Genomic DNA, 17,145 nt, shown 5'->3' with positions numbered 1-17,145 from the left:
ATTTCCTTCTAATGGTTTGAAAAAGACCGTTTGGCGCCAAACGGCGAGCGATCTGGTAACACCGGGCACAAATGCAACTCTGAGCTGTGCACATGGCACCCAAATATAACGAGCAAAGCAGACGAAGCAAAACAAATTTGCGCCGCAGCAACAGGGACTGAGTATTTTCAGTTAATTTACAAATTAAACATGCCAAAAGTAAAAACAGAGAAGAAAACTCGCATACATAATGAGGTGCAAAAGCAAGGTAATTCAATTTATATGCAATAAATTTCGTAATAATTATATTGCCAACTGCTTTGTAGGCATTGTGTTTAATAAGGATTTTGGTCAGCATATATTAAAAAATCCGTTGGTTATAACGACTATGTTGGAGAAAGCGGCCCTGCGAGCGACCGATGTTGTACTGGAAATCGGTCCTGGCACAGGCAACATGACTGTGCGTATGCTGGAGCGCGCCAAAAAGGTAATTGCCTGCGAAATTGACACACGTTTGGCCGCCGAGCTGCAGAAACGTGTCCAGGGCACACCTATGCAGCCAAAACTACAGGTGCTTATCGGAGATTTTCTGAAAGCAGACCTACCCTTCTTTGACCTGTGCATTGCTAATGTGCCCTACCAGATCAGTTCGCCACTGATCTTCAAGCTATTGCTGCATCGCCCACTTTTTCGCTGTGCTGTGTTAATGTTCCAGCGTGAATTCGCACAGCGCCTAGTTGCGAAGCCAGGTGACAAGCTCTACTGCCGGTTGAGCATAAATACACAGCTATTGGCCCGAGTGGACATGCTAATGAAAGTCGGCAAAAACAATTTCAAACCGCCACCCAAGGTCGAGTCGAGCGTGGTGCGTCTGGAACCGAAGAATCCCCCACCGCCTATCAACTTTACCGAATGGGATGGCCTAACTCGCATTGCTTTCCTGCGCAAAAACAAAACTCTGGCGGCTACATTCAAAGTGAACTCTGTGATGGAAATGCTCGAAAAGAATTACAAATTATATCGATCATTGAGGAATGAGGTATTTACGGAAATTTGCCATATAACTGATTGATGTACTTATATTTCATACCTTTCGCCATTTTAGCCAATTGAAGAAAATTTTAATATGCAGGAGAAGGTCATGGGCATACTGGAGGAACTGGGCGTTAGTGGGTCCCGCGCGCGTTCTATGGACATCGATGAGTTTATGCGCCTATTGCTGGCATTCAATTCGGCTGGCATACACTTTAACTAAAGCAATGTGAATTAAACTTTGCTTAATTATCTTAAGAATTCTTGTTTAATTTAATTAATGTATGTTCGCATACAGTAAAATGTTAGTACCCAAATGTAAGATCATTTTGTAAGCTTATGCCTAATGGATTGTAAATACAGTTTTTTCGACAATACGTGAGGAGATTGAGAGAGAGACAGAGAGAGAGAGATGTTTTTGATGCCGGCTTAATTTTTAGCTTGTTAATCAAGTTAGTCGATTCGTATCGATCAGTCGGGCGCGAACCTCTTTGAAATCCAGTTCAGAGCTCCGCAATGCCGCAGGTGAGCGTAGCTCGTTTACTGCTGTTCGCTACGCTACAGGTAGCGTTCGTATTGTGCCAAGATCCGGATGCATTGGCGAAACAGAGTAAATATTGAAAACTTACATTATTAACGCATGAATCTAATCACTAATTATCATCTGCAGCTTGCACTCAGGTTAAGCGCGACGTATTCGAGGAACGAGTTGCGATTAGTTTCTTCTTCGCTAATGCCCCCGTTCGCTGGGAAATTATTGATTCGTGCCATGGATCACGACCGCTGATAGTCGGTGGAACACCCGCCGAGCCCAAGGAATTTCCCCCAATGGCGCGTCTTGGCAATCGCAATGAGAAAAACAATACCAATTGGTTCTGCGGCGGCACCTTGATAAGCCATCTCCTAGTACTAACGGCAGCGCATTGCCTCGACTCGGAGAAGTGAGCAATGCGAGCTAAATGAAATAGAAATAATAATTTTAATAATAATATGTGGTTGCCATTGCAGCGGCGCAGTAAATGTGGTGCGGTTGGGTGAATTGGACTTCGCCAGCGACCTGGATGATGCAGAACCAGAGGACTTTGCCGTGCAGAAGATAATTGAGTATCCGGGCTATAAATATCCGATGCTTTACCATGATATTGCCCTGCTGCAGCTGGATCGAGCTGTGAAGTTCAGTGTTTACAAACATCCGGCCTGCCTGCCCTTCGTTGATGGCGATCGCAGTGAAAATTTCATTGCCATTGGTTGGGGTCACAAGCGATTCGCGGGCCGCGAATCGACCAAACTGCTGAAAGTGAAGCTTACGAATTTTGGCACTAGATGTCTGACCACCACGGATCTGGACGAACTGCCCAATGGGTACAATGTGAGCACCATGCTGTGCATTGGCTCAGCCGAGCTGAAGGACACCTGCAACGGCGACTCTGGCGGTCCGGTATTGAACTACCATGACGACTATCCATGCATGTATCACGTCATGGGCATCACATCATCCGGCATTGGCTGTGAGACCCCAAACATGCCCAGCATCTATACGCGGGTGCACTACTACTTGGACTGGATTAGGCAGGAGATGGCCAAGAGCAGTTAAATAGTAGAGCATCTTCTTCAAGAAATTATACTTTATATAGTTATATATTTTATATGTTATATATATTGCATGCATTAAGTTGCCAATAAGCAGGAAAAGAAACTACGTATGTCATGTAGGCACAGATCACATACATACATACAAACATACAATAAATATTTGTATAAACAATGCTGGAAACAAGATTCTCATCTTATCATCAAATCTGTACTCACATATTGATTTATACACAAATACATACACATCTAAGATTATCTCAGTTCCGAGCGCTCAGCGCTTCACATTCGACTCGCAGTTGTTTGTGCGCCCAGCTCGACGTCGGTTGTGATTAGCGGCTGGGCGTTAATGATGGGGATTTCAAATTGTTTAAATAGCGTCATTCCATGGAGTCCAATATGCCTGTTGATGCTACTGCTGCTCAGCTGCAACTTTTCGGAGCGACTGATAGCTGCTCAAGATGCAGAGATAGTCAGCTGTAAGTCTATAGAAAACTATACTCGTAGCATATCTAGTATTTGACGAGCGTCTCTCTCTCCCTCTCTCTCTTGCTTACTCTGGGACAGCTTGTTCTCTGTACAAGAAGAGCGTCTTTGACCAGCAGGATGGCTACAGTTTTCTGTTCCCAAATGCGCCGATCTCCTATAAGACCTTGGACACGTGCCACAGCTACACGCCGCTGATAGTCGACGGAACACCTGCCGATCCCAAGGAATTTCCTCATATGGCGCGCTTGGGCAATCGCGATGACAACAATGTTACCAATTGGTTCTGTGGCGGCACCTTGATAAGCAATCGGTTGGTGCTCACTGCAGCCCATTGTCTCTATTCGGAAAGGTGAGCGGGTGCTCAGCTGGTTCGATGGGCTGCTTCATCAATTCATCTATCCAATTCCATTGCAGCGGCGCTATCAATGTGGTGCGCCTGGGTGAGCTGGACTTTGATAGCGAGCAGGATGATGCGCAGCCCGAGGACTTTGGCGTGCGGAACACCACAGAGCATCCCGACTTCAAGTACCCAGTGCTGTACAATGACATAGCGCTGGTCGAACTGGATCGTGGTGTGCGTTTCAGTGTTTACAAGCATCCCGCTTGCCTGCCCTTCAATGATGGCGATCGCTATGAGAGCTTCATTGCCGCCGGCTGGGGTCAGACCACATTTGCCGGTGAGCCCTCGAGCAAGCTGAGAAAAGTGAAGCTCAATGGCTTCCGCAACAACTGCCTGGCGGCCGACGATGTCGAGGAGCTGCCCAGCGGCTACAATGCGACGACACAATTATGCGTTGGTTCCGCTCGCTCCAAGGACACGTGCAACGGTGACTCGGGCGGTCCGCTGTTGGTCTATCATGAGGAATATCCGTGCATGTACCATGTCATGGGCATCACCTCGTTGGGCATTGGCTGCGGCACACCCAATGTGCCGAGTCTGTATACGCGGGTGCATAGTTACTTGGATTGGATCAAGCAGGAGATGGCGAATATTTCATGAGAGAGCCGGGATTTCTGAGAACCTTATTAATTAATAATTTGAATAATTAATGTGCAAACTGCAGTCTTTAGTCAATAATTAAAAAAAAACGAGCTTGCTGTCAATCATACTCTATAAGTATCTGCTGATGCTGCTGCCTCTGCCTCACTCTTGAGTGTAGACTACAGCTGAAACAGCTGATCTCTGATCAGTCCGAGTTCAGCCGACTGCGCGGGTGCTAGTCAACTGTAAACCAGTCCAGCGCGACCAAGAGAGAGAGAGAGAGAGAGAGAGAGAGAGCACAAGCGGCTGTTGAGGGCTTTGCCAAGCTCGAGGCGTTTGTTGTCGTCAAACCGGTCAACAACGTGCGCATTGTGTATTTGATAAACAAATTGAACTCGAGAATGTGGCTCAGGTGGGCGCATCTTCTTTTGGCACTGCTGCCAATTCACCTGATTTTCGGGCAAATAAACGACATTGTCAGAAGTAAGTCAAATTACAAATCTGCACAGAGCGCATTCATCCCAGAGTCTCTCCCATCGATAGCCTGTACTAGCTACAAGAAGTCCGTCTTCGAGGAGCAGATTGGTTACAGTTTTCTCTTCCCCAATGCGCCCGTCATGTACGAGACGATTGACAATTGTCTCAGCTACACGCCCCTGATTGTGGGCGGTCAGCCTGCCGATCCCAAGGAGTTTCCGCATGTGGCACGGCTTGGACACCGCAGCGAGTGGGAGCGGGCAAAGATCGAATGGTTCTGCGGCGGCACGCTGATTAGCGACAGATTCGTACTGACTGCCGCCCATTGCTTTGAGTCAGAACAGTGAGTAATTGAGTCAACAACGTGCACGTGACTCTAAGCGCATGAAATTTGTTTAGGGGAGAGCTGAACGTGGTTCGTTTGGGTGACTTGGATTTCGAGAATGACCAAGAGGACGCATCGCCCAGAAACTATGCTGTGGCCAATTACTACCGACATCCGCAGTTTATCAGTCCAGCGCTCTATAATGACATTGGCATGGTTAAGCTGGCCGAACGCGTTCAATTCGATCGATACAAACATCCGGCGTGCCTGCCCTTCGAGAGTGGCCAAAATATGCCTTCGTTTATAGCCGTCGGCTGGGGCAGCACTAACTTCGCAAGCAAATCTTCGGCAAAGCTGCTGAAGGTCAAGCTCAATTATATTGCAGATGATGTAAGATTTAATACAATATTCCCCACTTTAATTATACGTTAATTATACATTTTAATATATGTACAAGGTATGTCGCCGCGTTATTGGAAAAAGCGATGACTATCCACGAGGATTCGAGCCGGCCACACAAATGTGCGTGGGCTCTTCGAGAGCAATGGATACTTGTAGTGGAGATTCCGGTGGACCTATTCTTGTTTACCACAAGGAGTATCCGTGTATGTACCATGTGATGGGCATTACGTCAGCGGGTATTGCCTGCGGTACACCGAGAATTCCCAGTATTTATACGCGCGTGTACTACTATTTGGATTGGATTACACATATTATGGCAAACTTTTAGTATATTCACAATAATTATAAACAGTAATTAACCACAGAATATTTTAAATTTGAATGGTTATTTTTTGACGATCTGGCAAGGTTCGGCAACTTGGAAAGAACAGTGAATTAACTAATTTTAACACGGTGTATTTGACTAACTACATTTATTTTAATATAAAACCTGCTAAAATTAACAAATATAATAAAAGAAATGTATATGCAGATTATAATAATTATTTTCGATCACAGTATCTTAAAAGTACTGTACTCGTTACTGAATACTTTAAAATATCTATGAATAGAATACATAAATATATCGCCCATCACTATTGTTGTTTACAAAAAAAAAAAGAAAAAAAGTACATTTGTTAAAGTTGTGGTAAGACAACAAAAATAGCACGCGCCAAGGAATCAAAAAAAAGTGCAACAAATAAAATGTAAATAATCAAGTATTATAGCAAAAAGTTAATGTGCTGCTAGCCGTCAAAGTGCTGCAACTGCGCTGCGCGTCAATTCCTTTCCCTTTTTAAAGTGCGTTTGCGACGCACATTCATACACATGTATGTCGAGTTGAGTCCAAAATCTAATAGTTTAAGCACAAACATGGAGCCGGACGAACTGCAGCCAATCACGTCTGATTCCACTCAGTCATATAAGACGCGAGCCAAAGTGAATCCGGCGAAAAAAGATAATGAGAAACGGCGACGAAAGGATGCGATGCGAAAGGTAATTAACGAACATGTGCAGAAGTGTGTGTGTATGTGTGCGTAAACACTCACACTCGTTACTTGTGACTAGCGTATATGTATTTGTGATAGTGTGCTTTGTACGTACTGTTTGCTTGATTTTATTGCATTATTGATCCGGCATTAATATTAATATATGAATTTTGTGTAGGTTTCGCTAATTTTACGCAAATGCGACTCGCTGCGCACCAACGAGGATCGTCAGTTTCTGGACAAGCATCCGGATATTGTGAAAGCGACGAAAAAACGGAAGGAGCGCATAGAGATATACAAGGAGCGTATCGTCGAGAAGGAGGACGAGCCGCACGTTATTGAGGCAAAGGTCGAGCAGCTGGCCAATATCATATCGCAGGCAAAGCATTTAATCTGTTACACAGGCGCCGGCATTAGCACTGCTGCTCTGATACCCGACTACCGCGGCAGCAAGGGCATCTGGACGTTGCTGCAGAAGGGCAAAGACATTGGAGAACACGATCTTTCCAGCGCCAATCCCACCTTCACTCACATGGCGCTCTACGAACTGCATCGACGTCGTCTGCTGCAGCACGTCGTGTCGCAGAATTGCGACGGTCTGCACCTGCGCTCCGGCCTGCCGCGCCAGTCGCTCTCCGAGATACATGGCAACATGTATGTAGAGGTGTGCAAGCACTGCAAGCCGAACGCGATCTACTGGCGCCAGTTCGATGTGACAGAGATGACGGCCCGCTACTGCCATAAGACACATCGGCTGTGCCACAGGTGCTCGGAGCCGCTCTACGATACCATCGTGCACTTTGGCGAGCGCGGCAATGTGAAGTGGCCGCTGAACTGGGACGGAGCCACGCATCACGCGGAGCGGGCGGACGTGATACTCTGTTTGGGCTCTAGTCTGAAGGTGCTGAAGAAATACACCTGGCTCTGGCAGATGGACAAGCCGCAGCGGCAGCGCGCCAAGATATGTGTGGTGAATCTGCAGTGGACGCCCAAGGACAGCATAGCCAGCATCAAGATCAATGGCAAGTGCGACAACGTCATGGCGCAGCTGATGCGTCTGCTGAACATAACGGTGCCCGTCTACAGCAAGGAGAAGGATCCCATATTCGCGCATGCAACGCTTCTGATGCCCGAAGAGCTGCACACCCTGACACAGCCGTTGCTCAAGAATGCCGACGAGGAGGAGGCGGGCGATACACAATCCTGTACAACCACCACCGAGGAGACGCAGGACTCGACTATTTCCGGCGATAGCTACAGCGAACTGCCCATTGGCAGGGGTCCGCGCATACGGACGCCTATCAAAAATGGACGGCGTGTTAAGACCAATCTGGAGATGCGGCAAAAGTATGCACCACCGCCAAACGATAGTGCCGACGAGACCAAGCCGACAAATGGACTGCAGCTGAAAACCGAATCGGAGCTGGATATCAAAGTGAAGACTGAAACGGAAACGGAGACGGAAGCGTTGACGCTCTGCGAACTGAAGCAAGAGACGAAAGTCGAGGAGGCGTTGGTTGAAGCTAATGTGGAAATCACGAACATCAAAGCGGAAGTGGAGCCCAAAGTGGAGCCGAAGCCCGAAGTGGAGGTGCCCAGTGAAGCCAAAAATGGCCATCAGCACAAGAACGGTCTCATGGAGCTGCCCAAACTAGTCGCCATACAGAAGCCGTACACGGACGTGAACATCTATCCGGGAATGTGTCTGTTGCCCGTAGAGCTGCGGCTGGAGCCCAGCTTACCACCAGTGCAGCTGCCGCCGTTGGTGCCAATTGGTGCACCGCTATACACGCCTTTCGTGCAGCCCCTGATGCAGACGCAGCTCGTGTTGCCGCCGTCGCTGCAGACGCTCAACTTGCAGAGTGATAGCGCCACCTGTTCCGCCGAGTCGACAACGGAGAACGACGATGACGGGGACGAGGACGACAGAGAAGTGGAGGAGGATGAGGAGGAGCAGGAGAAGGAAGAGGAGAACGAGCAGTTTGCCATGGCACAAATGGATTTGCTGCGATGCCACAGCGATAACGAGCTCCTGCGTCAACTGCCCAGCTGGTACGATGCGAAATATGCCTACTCGGGCCTGCACAGCATTTTGATACCGCCCCCATCAGATCTCAACATTTGGAACTCGCAAGTGGTGCCCAATTTCGCCATGAATCGCTCTGCCGCCAGCTGTGAGTTCTGCTTCGATCGGTATGCGGAGCTGGAGTGCCAGTTCTATCGCCGCTGGCATCTCAACCAGCGCAAGCACAAGAAGCGAGCGCGCAGCGGCCGCTTTGTCGTCTGCGAGTGCTGTCCGACCAGCGACGATGACGACGACTACGACGAGAATATATCGCTGGCGCACATAGCCGCCGCCGAGACGGCCAAGCGCCGGCTGCAACTGAGCCACAGCTTCCCACGCAAGCTGGCCCGCACCCAGGCCGGCTGGTATGGCAAGGGCTACAAGAAGGGCCGCAAGCGCAGATAGACGCAGTCGCTTCAATAGTATTCGAGCATAGTCCAGTAGCTGTTAACTAAGCATAAGCAAAGTATTTAAGGTTAGCTATATATATATGGTATATATAGATCTAGAGTTGTATCGGTTCATAGCTCGTAGTGCCACTCGCATTAGGTATTCGTCTAGGTAGGTTTTACATTTTTTAAAAAGCAAATCAAGTATTTTATTTTGTCTGTCATGTAGTCGTGCAGTCCTTGGTCCAATTTAGTTTTAAGTGTCGCGATTGCAAGTGCAGGAGTCTATGTAAATTTGTCATTTTATATCTATTTATATTTCGCTCTTTCATTTGTTAAATATTGCATGCATTTAGTCTCGTTTCGTCTTTTTACGTTCATCAAAAATAAAAACTTTTTTTGTACAAATTCGCTGTAAATGAAATTGAATACTACTTTTTGTTTTTATAAGGTTTGCGAATCAAGTTTTAAGCTATATTGATCTAAATATATGGCAACAATAAAATGCAAAATATTACGAAATTTACATGTTTCAGAAGGGGTTCCCAGAGAGCTGTCAATCAGCAGACATTGAGTCTGCTTCAATAATTGTTTATTATCTGGAAATTCACTTTGAAAAATGGATTCGTTTTCTAAGTTATCTCTCGGAGTTTTGGGAATTACTGATTGTAAGGATCGTATATTAGGAACAGAAATTGAAATCGTATTCCTCAATTTTGAATTTTGAATCCGACACGACAAATTTTGCCCTAAATTAATAGAATTGAAAAAGAAATTCTTTTTTTTTTTGTCCAACATTTTTGAATGCAATATGTTTTATTTACCCCGAAGATGTAGTGTCTTGTGTTGAAACTTAATTTATTTAAAATACCATTTATATGCTTTATAATTTTATTAGCTTAAACATATAATATTGCTATTCTATTTTTAGTTTTGCCTTCGTATGTGTCTGTGTCTTTGAAGCGATCGATTATATTTGATCTACAGTCAAACCCAATCAACCAATCGTGTGAAGGGGTGCGGGGTGCGGGGTGCATGGGTATTGGAGGTTAGATGTGGTTGAGTGCGGGTTCGCCGTGTATAACGAGACTTTACAAAATAAAGCACAATATATAAACAAGGGCTACACATATGTGGAAAACAGCAAAATCAATGTTTTTCTGTTTATAGATTAACGCTCATCGTACTAATTATCAGGGGCCGACTACGTACAGTACATATTATACCTAAGACGATTAACCAAGCAGCCAATAGGCCAATATAAAATATAGTTACGCGTTTACACAAAACAAAATACAAACAGGAAAAAGCAATTTGTTCAATTTTGAAAATTCTGCCCAGGACGCAGAGTCAACTAAACAAATAGGCATCCTAAGAGAATGGGGATTGAATGAGATAAATAGAAAGAGAATGAGCGCAAGCTTAAAGCTTGCCACCAATTAAAAATTTGAAGATCATGTGTGTATAAACATTAGGTTGGCTGTGTTTGGGGGTTGGTTTGGATATGGAAATGGTTACTAGGCAAGGACGCAAAGGCCATCACAGTTAGGCCACATAAATAAACATGTTGATATCATCGTCGTCGCGTCTCATATACTTGTGTTCGATCAGCCATTCCAGCTGCTCCTTAATCATCTTCTTCGACGGAAGGAACATATTCTTCAGTATATCAATCAGTTCAGCCTGCAATCAGATGATCAATTATTGAGTATATATTACTTTATTTCAATATTGAGTCGAGAGCTCACCTGCAGCGCCGCATTGTTCATGCGTTTGCGCACCTTCATGATCTTAATGATTGCCTCCTGGGTGCGCAATATTCGTAGCTGCACAATGGACTGATTGTCCTCCTGTTGCGAGCGCTCCGTGCTCAATTGCAAGCGACCAATTAGATTTAGCTGTGGGTCAAGCACAAGTTGTTTTAGTGATTCGGAGTGTTCTAGGAAATGTTTAGCTCACCTTGCCGCGACGCTGGGATTTACCATTCTTGACAATTGCAAATTCCTGATTGATATAGAACATTGTGTTCTCAGCAAAATCTTTGGGCGAACTAATGGCAATTGGTTCCATAAGTAAGATTTGCTTTTTGATTTTGGGAAAGGCGACCAGCGACCAAAGAGTGCGACGTAGCTCGGGATCTGTTCTCAAATAAATACAAAATTAGAGTAGTTATTTGTGCTTTCAATTACAATTCCAATAAGTTTTCTAACCGGGCAGCTCGGTGGCCAGACGTAGATTCTCATAGGAGATCTTATCGTGTTGCCGCTGATTCCAGGCAAAGAGCACAGCCATTTGAAATGTTGTGACATCGAGATCGTAGCGCCCGAAATTGTTGACGAACGTGATGGTGCCATTGCTCATGTGATGATACCATTGCAGCTTACGGCCGGAATGCTTTTTCTTGTAAAACTCCTCCACATCAGGTATATAGTCTTCCAGTTCGATGGGCAGCGACACTGAAACGCGCTCCGAGCATCGCGCCCACGCCCCAGCGTTGAGTATTTTAATATTGATGGCATCATGCCGACTTATAGAGTTACGGAATTGAGTATTTAAGTCCTCGCTGACCTAGTTTTATTATGTGGATTAGAATACCGATTAGTTTAAGTAGTCATGTAGCATGGTGTTTGGGCTACTTACTTTAATGTCCTGGAACATGCGCGCCAGTCGGTTGACATAATCCGCAGGCATCCCCACTTCACGCAGCCACTCAACGATATCCTCTTCCTTTTCACTATCTGCACTTGTGCCCAGGATTAGGCTAAAGCAAAGGAGATAATTGTTATTGATTATTATTGTTATTTGTATATTAAATGTTTTTCATGAATGTTTGGCTATCAGTAGCAATATAAAAAGTTCAATGAACCCATAAGTTATCGGAGTAATGGCATATTAATGGAGCACTTATCTATAGCTAAGCATCTATTATCAAGAATCTGTTGCTTTGACTTACCGCCTCGTCAAATGGACCTTATGATAGCGCATAAAGACGTCCTTGTTGTTGACATACTTTAGCACGAGCAGCACATCCCGCAAACGTGCGTCGATCTGCTCGCTGGTGAGCCGTTTGCTGAGCGGCGTCCGACGGAGCAGCATGTCACAGTAGTTGGCAAGCAGCTCGGGGCACTTGCTCTCGGGCGCTGTGTACTTGACGCCGCGATTGGCAATGCTCGTGGGCAGCTCCATTTTGAACACACTGGTGTCGTTGACCACCATTTTGAAGGCGATGTCTCGGGCAGTGAGAAAGCGCGGATCATCGTTGAAGGCGTTGCGCACCAGGTCGCTGAATCTGTTGAAGAGCTCCAACAGCCGTTCCACATACTTCTCCGAGTCCTGGGTGATTATCTCCGAGGCGGACTGCATGTCGGCCAGGCCAGCGGATTTAATGTGTCGCTGTAGATCACCCATCATTGCCTCGACCCCCTCGCCATCCATCACACGATCGAGCAGACGAAACATGAGATTCAGACGCTCCGTCTCGTAGTCGCGTATGAGCGCTGGGCACTCGGCTATAATCGAATTGAGATGATCCACAATTAGCACCTTGACCAGGCGGCATGTCAATATGTTGAAGCTGCTCGGCTCTAGGTAACGCTTAGCGCGCACTTCCTCCTCGCGCAGCTTCGCATCTGCGTACTTCATGTAGGCCAGCACACCGTTCTCCTGCTGCTGCTCGGCGGACTTGAGCCGATAGAAATCGGCGGTGGCCTTCAAATACGCCTTTTCAAAGTACTCGCGATAAATTTCCAGTTTGTCCTCGGCATTCGACGACAGATTCACATAGCTCTCACGAACTCCGACTACCAGTTGAGCATCATAGGCATCGCCATTGCGTTCGGCATGCACAATCTTCATGGCGGACTCCTGTAGCCGATCCTTGATGTCATGAAAGATATGCTTGTTCCATGAGTCTAACATTAACTTGCGAACTGGACTGTCCTCGGTGGGACTCTTCTTGGAGCTGGATCCACCAGCCGAATTGCTGGCGCCGCCAGCACTGGTGGACGCACCACCCGTTGCTGCCGACGATGTTGAGGGCTTGGCCGAGGAACTGCTTGAGGGTACTTGACTGCTGATCAAGGCAGCGGCATTCGAAGTGGATGCTCCGCCGCCACCGATAGCCGACGACGATGTGGAGCTGGAACTGGACGCGGGCTTCACCTGCGGCGACTGCTCTAACTGTCGAAATGGCAGCGGCAGGTAATTGGACTGTGTGAAGAATTTACGCCATTCCACAATGTAGGTGGCTAAAAGCGCCTGTTCGCCCCGTTGCGCTTGCACCTTGGATTGGGCCTGAACAATAAATTCGACAATGTCTTGCTGGAGGCCTTCGTATATTTTGGCAGCACCCTTTTCGTCCCATAGGCACACGAAGTGCACACCAAAGAAGAGCTCCTGCCATTCGAGCTGGGATACCGTTTCCTGACGCAGCAGCTTAAGCACAATTTTTCTTTTCTCAGGCCATACTTCGTCAAATATGTCTCTGTCCCGTTTGCCTATCGCCCGCAGCATTCTGTTTGAGGTCACAGTTCCTTTGTTCGTGGCTACGCTCTACTTCACCTTTTTGCGTTTAATTATGGAATCAAATAAAAAAAAAATATTGTGATCAAAAGAAACGCTATTTCCTCCGCCTATACGCGGCCGATAGTACCTCTAAATCGATTTGTTTTTGTGAAAGTGCGATAACAGTTGATGACAGATCTATAACATAACGATAACTCTGCACAGCTGTTATTCAACATAATTTTTTAATCGTATAAATGATAGAAATATGTATAGGTATGAACTATATTCTCAATACATCGTTTTATATTATACAAACTAGTCATATCGAATAATTTGTGGTAAATATGCAATAACAAATAGTTATATATCGAAATGGTCAAACACTGCATGACATCATTTCGGCAGTCTGGCAACGTCTCGTTGTGAATGTCATATGGAGCAGCTGCAAAATGCTTTCACGCACACAGATAAAAAGCGTAGATTAAGTGCCAAGTGCTGCACTGCGTGTATGGAAAAGTGCGGGAAATCTTTGCAACGAGATTGTTAATATTACCGCTAAGGCAAAATAATTATAAGCCAGCAAATGCTGAAAACAAAGTGCAATGAAGAAAATCAGCGGCATAACAATTGTATATAAGCAACAAAATATTGGTGGCATGTTTTGTGAATTTCGTAAATCTCTCGTTTCGTTTTGGTGTTTTTCTTCTCTACTACAAAAAAGGGCGCGCGAGTGAGACGACAATAGTGTTTAACAAAACACACATCTAGCTATCCCGCTTACTCGCACGCGACTTACACGTCGCAGACCCAAAGTCTGCTCGCTCTCAAATGTTTGACATTTTTCACATTCAGCATTTTCCCTTTGTTCGTCGGCGGGTCTCGTCATATGGCTCGTATAGACGCTCGTGCGTGCGTAACAAATAAAATTGAAAAAAGAAATGCAAAATATCGGTGTATTAAATTTCCAAAAATAGTGCACAAATGTAAATAAACAACTGTTACATGCACAAGTGAATAAATTCATTGAGAAATATGCGTAAAAAGCGTTATTTCGTGATTCCTACGGTGACGACGACATCAAAACCAACAACAACAACGAGCTGCTGCGTTCATTGACGTGACGCGCGAGTGTGAGTGTGTGTGTATGTGTGTGTACGTAAATGAGTGTGTTTATATGTCTCGTGTGTTCATGTGTTCCGTGTTGTTTTCAAACAAATAAAATACATAGCAAAAGCAAAAGCAACCAGCAGCTACAACAATAATAATAATAATAATAATCAAAACAGCACACAGCAATTACAGTCGCTTATGCCGCTGGCGTCCAACCGCTGCGCCAAGCTGCATACATAAATACATACATAAATAAAACAACGTTTCATATATTTACATCAGTTCAGCCCACGTTTCTTGTTGCGCGCAAATGCTATATGAAAAGAAAGTATGTTCAACAGTCGATGCAATAAAATGTGAATTTGTATATGTCTCTGTGTGCGTGCGAGTGTGTTTTCAGTGTATAGAATTAAATAAGCTGTATAAGTTAATAAAGTCTAAAGCAATATCAACAACCGTGCAACAACAACAACAAGACAACCAACATCAACACAAATGAATCAATTAAATTTTGTTCATTTTTAAACCGCAATTGTCTGTATCCCGAAGCATAAAACAAGGCGCATAAATTTTTGCCAATGAGTCGCAGACAGTCATTGGATCGACCAGGTGAGAATAAAAAAAAAGAAATTGCCCTTACCTATTGTAATTAGCATTTCATTTCATTTACTCAGCATCAGGCGGCCTGCATACGTGCACTTTGCGCGCATACTCTCGCTCTCGCTCTCATTCTTATCCTCTCTCTTTGTCGTTATCGTTGTGTCTCTCTGTGTCTTTTGGAGAGGTCTCTCGTTGTGCTGCTCTCGCTGTTGCTGCTGCTAAAAATAAATTGCTCTCGCTGCTCTGAAAATGCTGCGCAGCGCAGCTGCTCTGAGCTGTCAATCTTGCTGCACGTTGTTGCTGCTGCTGCTGGTGTTGGTGTTGCTGTAGCAGCAGCAAACAACAGAGGCAGCAACAACTGTGAAAACAAGCAATAGCAACAAAACGCCAAAACTGTTGGGATACAAAGCCAAATGTACTAACCGACCGAGCAGTGAATCTTTCATTCCCCCTTTCTGTTTCTTCTTCTGTTTGTTTGTGTTCGTTGTGGTGAATGGTGAATTTCTATGTCTACCTTTTGAGGTAACAAATTTTCCGTTGAGAGACACAAACGCTGATCGGAATGACGCGCGTTCGTTTTGGCAATATGAATTTATTTAGATGATTTTAGCGTCGCCTTTGTTTCGATGCGATGATATGATATGATAAATAAAAAAAACCCTTCCAAAAAAAAAAAAAAAAAAAAAGAGAAAGTTTCGCGATCGTTGCAACATTTTGTAAATGTAAATGTGACCCAAAAGCCTGAGAAAGCAACGCGAAAGAAGAGAGAAAAAATGAAAAAGAAATAAAATAACATGAGCTAAAAAACACTCATGCTGCTGTTGAGATACATTTGTATCTTTTTGTTGTCGTGCTGCATGAACATCCGTTTTCGACGCGCATTTAGCTGTTGGCTTCAATTTTCACTTGTCTGTTGGAATTTAGCCGGTATAGGGTCAACTCATAAGACAACTTAGCCACGTGCCATTATGACCAATTATAGCTGTAATTATGTTAAGCAATGTAAACAATGTGCGAGTAAATTGCAATTAACTGAGCTCAACATGCAAATAAATAGTTGAATAAAGTAAAATTTTGTAAAGATTTTTTTTTTATAATTATGTGTTATAATACATATTTGACTTATATAGTGAAAGCTCTTACAATAAATGATTACATTTGTAAATATGGGACTTTATTGACCACGCGATTGTCATTTCGCCAGTTAGATATCATCTGAAATACTTTTTCATTTCATGTTTTTTATAAGTTTATAAATATGGCATGCTCATTGCTTTACACTTGCTTAATAATAACTATTGTATAAAACAAGCTACCTTGATTAATATGGTAACGCCCACATGCCCGGCGAAATGCATTAACCTGTTAATTTATTTATAAAATTCAATGTTCACGCGACTAAGCGCCAGCGCCCAGCTCACAAACCGTTCTCAATGCAAAGTAGCTACAGAAACAACAACAACAATGATGATAATAATAATAACAACAAGAACAACAACAGTAACAACTAGGGGCAGGCAGTCGAGTTGGTTTTGTTGTTGTTATGTTTGGATTTTGTAGGTCAGGGTTGTCGCGTGTAATGCAAAACGTGCCAGCAAATTGAATGAATAAAACGCGCTCTGTTTGCCTGCTTGCAACCACACAAAAACAACAACAGCAACAACAAACAAGGCAACAGACTGCGCTAATACGCCACCGAAATTGCATAAATTATAAATAATAATAAAAACACATAAACTGCGACGCGAATTGTATGCATTTTTAAGAGCTTAAGGGTTCATACCTTGCACTTGGCGCAAGCTCATCATTTATTTAAGCAATAGATGTAAATAGATGAAATAAAAGCGTTAATAAATTGTTGGCACGCGATGCAACAGCTGCAGCTATAGCCAGGTCTAGCCATGTCACCCAGGTGCCAATGGGTTGCAAGGTACATTGATTTTATTTGTTGTGAATTTATAATATTCTCTTTCAAGGTTTTAAATTAGCAGCAACTATAGAAAAGATACCCTGTAGAATATATATATTCTTGATCATGCATGACTTGGTAGTCCTTTCTGAACAGGATTTGCTCTGTTAATCTGTGTGCACTACAGGCATCTAGGCAATAGGTATTACTTTTTATTAAGTTTCCTATTGAGTCACCCTAAATACAGCCAGGGTATCTGCAA

The 17,145-nt window shown here is 44.5% G+C and overlaps 7 protein-coding genes across 8 annotated transcripts in view; 6 read left to right on the top strand and 1 right to left on the bottom strand.

The window, feature by feature from the left end:
- The first annotated feature begins 86 nt into the window (after window positions 1-86).
- On the top strand, window positions 87-1,422 carry LOC108612620 (putative dimethyladenosine transferase). Its single transcript, XM_018005575.2, has 3 exons — window positions 87-247; window positions 306-1,018; window positions 1,085-1,422. The coding sequence occupies exons 1-3, from the start codon at window positions 190-192 to the stop codon at window positions 1,232-1,234; spliced, it is 921 nt and encodes a 306-aa protein (XP_017861064.1). The 5' UTR covers window positions 87-189; the 3' UTR covers window positions 1,235-1,422.
- A 57-nt stretch (window positions 1,423-1,479) lies between these two features.
- LOC108612614 (venom protease-like) lies at window positions 1,480-2,776 on the top strand. Its single transcript, XM_018005563.2, has 3 exons — window positions 1,480-1,621; window positions 1,682-1,952; window positions 2,020-2,776. Exons 1-3 carry the CDS (start codon window positions 1,528-1,530, stop codon window positions 2,603-2,605), a joined length of 951 nt encoding a protein of 316 aa, XP_017861052.1. The 5' UTR covers window positions 1,480-1,527; the 3' UTR covers window positions 2,606-2,776.
- Window positions 2,777-2,796: 20 nt separating this feature from the next.
- LOC108612597 (venom protease-like) lies at window positions 2,797-4,194 on the top strand. The gene is made up of 3 exons (XM_018005537.2): window positions 2,797-3,080; window positions 3,169-3,439; window positions 3,505-4,194. Exons 1-3 carry the CDS (start codon window positions 2,951-2,953, stop codon window positions 4,088-4,090), a joined length of 987 nt encoding a protein of 328 aa, XP_017861026.1. The 5' UTR covers window positions 2,797-2,950; the 3' UTR covers window positions 4,091-4,194.
- A 70-nt stretch (window positions 4,195-4,264) lies between these two features.
- Window positions 4,265-5,645, top strand: LOC108612606 (venom protease). The gene is made up of 4 exons (XM_089473158.1): window positions 4,265-4,555; window positions 4,616-4,892; window positions 4,949-5,264; window positions 5,332-5,645. Exons 1-4 carry the CDS (start codon window positions 4,474-4,476, stop codon window positions 5,602-5,604), a joined length of 948 nt encoding a protein of 315 aa, XP_089329284.1. The 5' UTR covers window positions 4,265-4,473; the 3' UTR covers window positions 5,605-5,645.
- Window positions 5,646-5,884: 239 nt separating this feature from the next.
- Window positions 5,885-9,280, top strand: Sirt7 (sirtuin 7). Its single transcript, XM_018005437.2, has 2 exons — window positions 5,885-6,311; window positions 6,483-9,280. Exons 1-2 carry the CDS (start codon window positions 6,144-6,146, stop codon window positions 8,772-8,774), a joined length of 2,460 nt encoding a protein of 819 aa, XP_017860926.1. The 5' UTR covers window positions 5,885-6,143; the 3' UTR covers window positions 8,775-9,280.
- A 319-nt stretch (window positions 9,281-9,599) lies between these two features.
- Cul5 (cullin 5) lies at window positions 9,600-13,439 on the bottom strand. The gene is made up of 6 exons (XM_018005422.2): window positions 11,712-13,439; window positions 11,399-11,519; window positions 10,969-11,326; window positions 10,718-10,896; window positions 10,507-10,656; window positions 9,600-10,441 (listed from the first exon to the last, which is right to left on the bottom strand). Exons 1-6 carry the CDS (start codon window positions 13,268-13,270, stop codon window positions 10,304-10,306), a joined length of 2,505 nt encoding a protein of 834 aa, XP_017860911.1. The 5' UTR covers window positions 13,271-13,439; the 3' UTR covers window positions 9,600-10,303.
- A 293-nt stretch (window positions 13,440-13,732) lies between these two features.
- Bicra (BRD4 interacting chromatin remodeling complex associated protein) overlaps window positions 13,733-17,145 on the top strand; it is a 52,794-nt gene continuing 49,381 nt past the window's right edge. For both annotated transcript variants that reach the window (XM_018005620.2, XM_089472930.1), the window contains exon 1: window positions 13,733-14,983. In XM_018005620.2, coding sequence (XP_017861109.1) covers window positions 14,953-14,983 — 31 coding nt within the window. In that variant the 5' untranslated portion in view covers window positions 13,733-14,952. The remainder of the gene's footprint in view (window positions 14,984-17,145) is intronic.

This window comes from Drosophila arizonae, chromosome 2 (genome assembly GCF_054131065.1).
Source record: "Drosophila arizonae isolate 15081-1271.41 chromosome 2, UAZ_ARI_1.0, whole genome shotgun sequence".
Classification (NCBI taxonomy): domain Eukaryota; kingdom Metazoa; phylum Arthropoda; class Insecta; order Diptera; family Drosophilidae; genus Drosophila; species Drosophila arizonae.
This window is presented reverse-complemented; position numbering and strand designations above follow the sequence as displayed.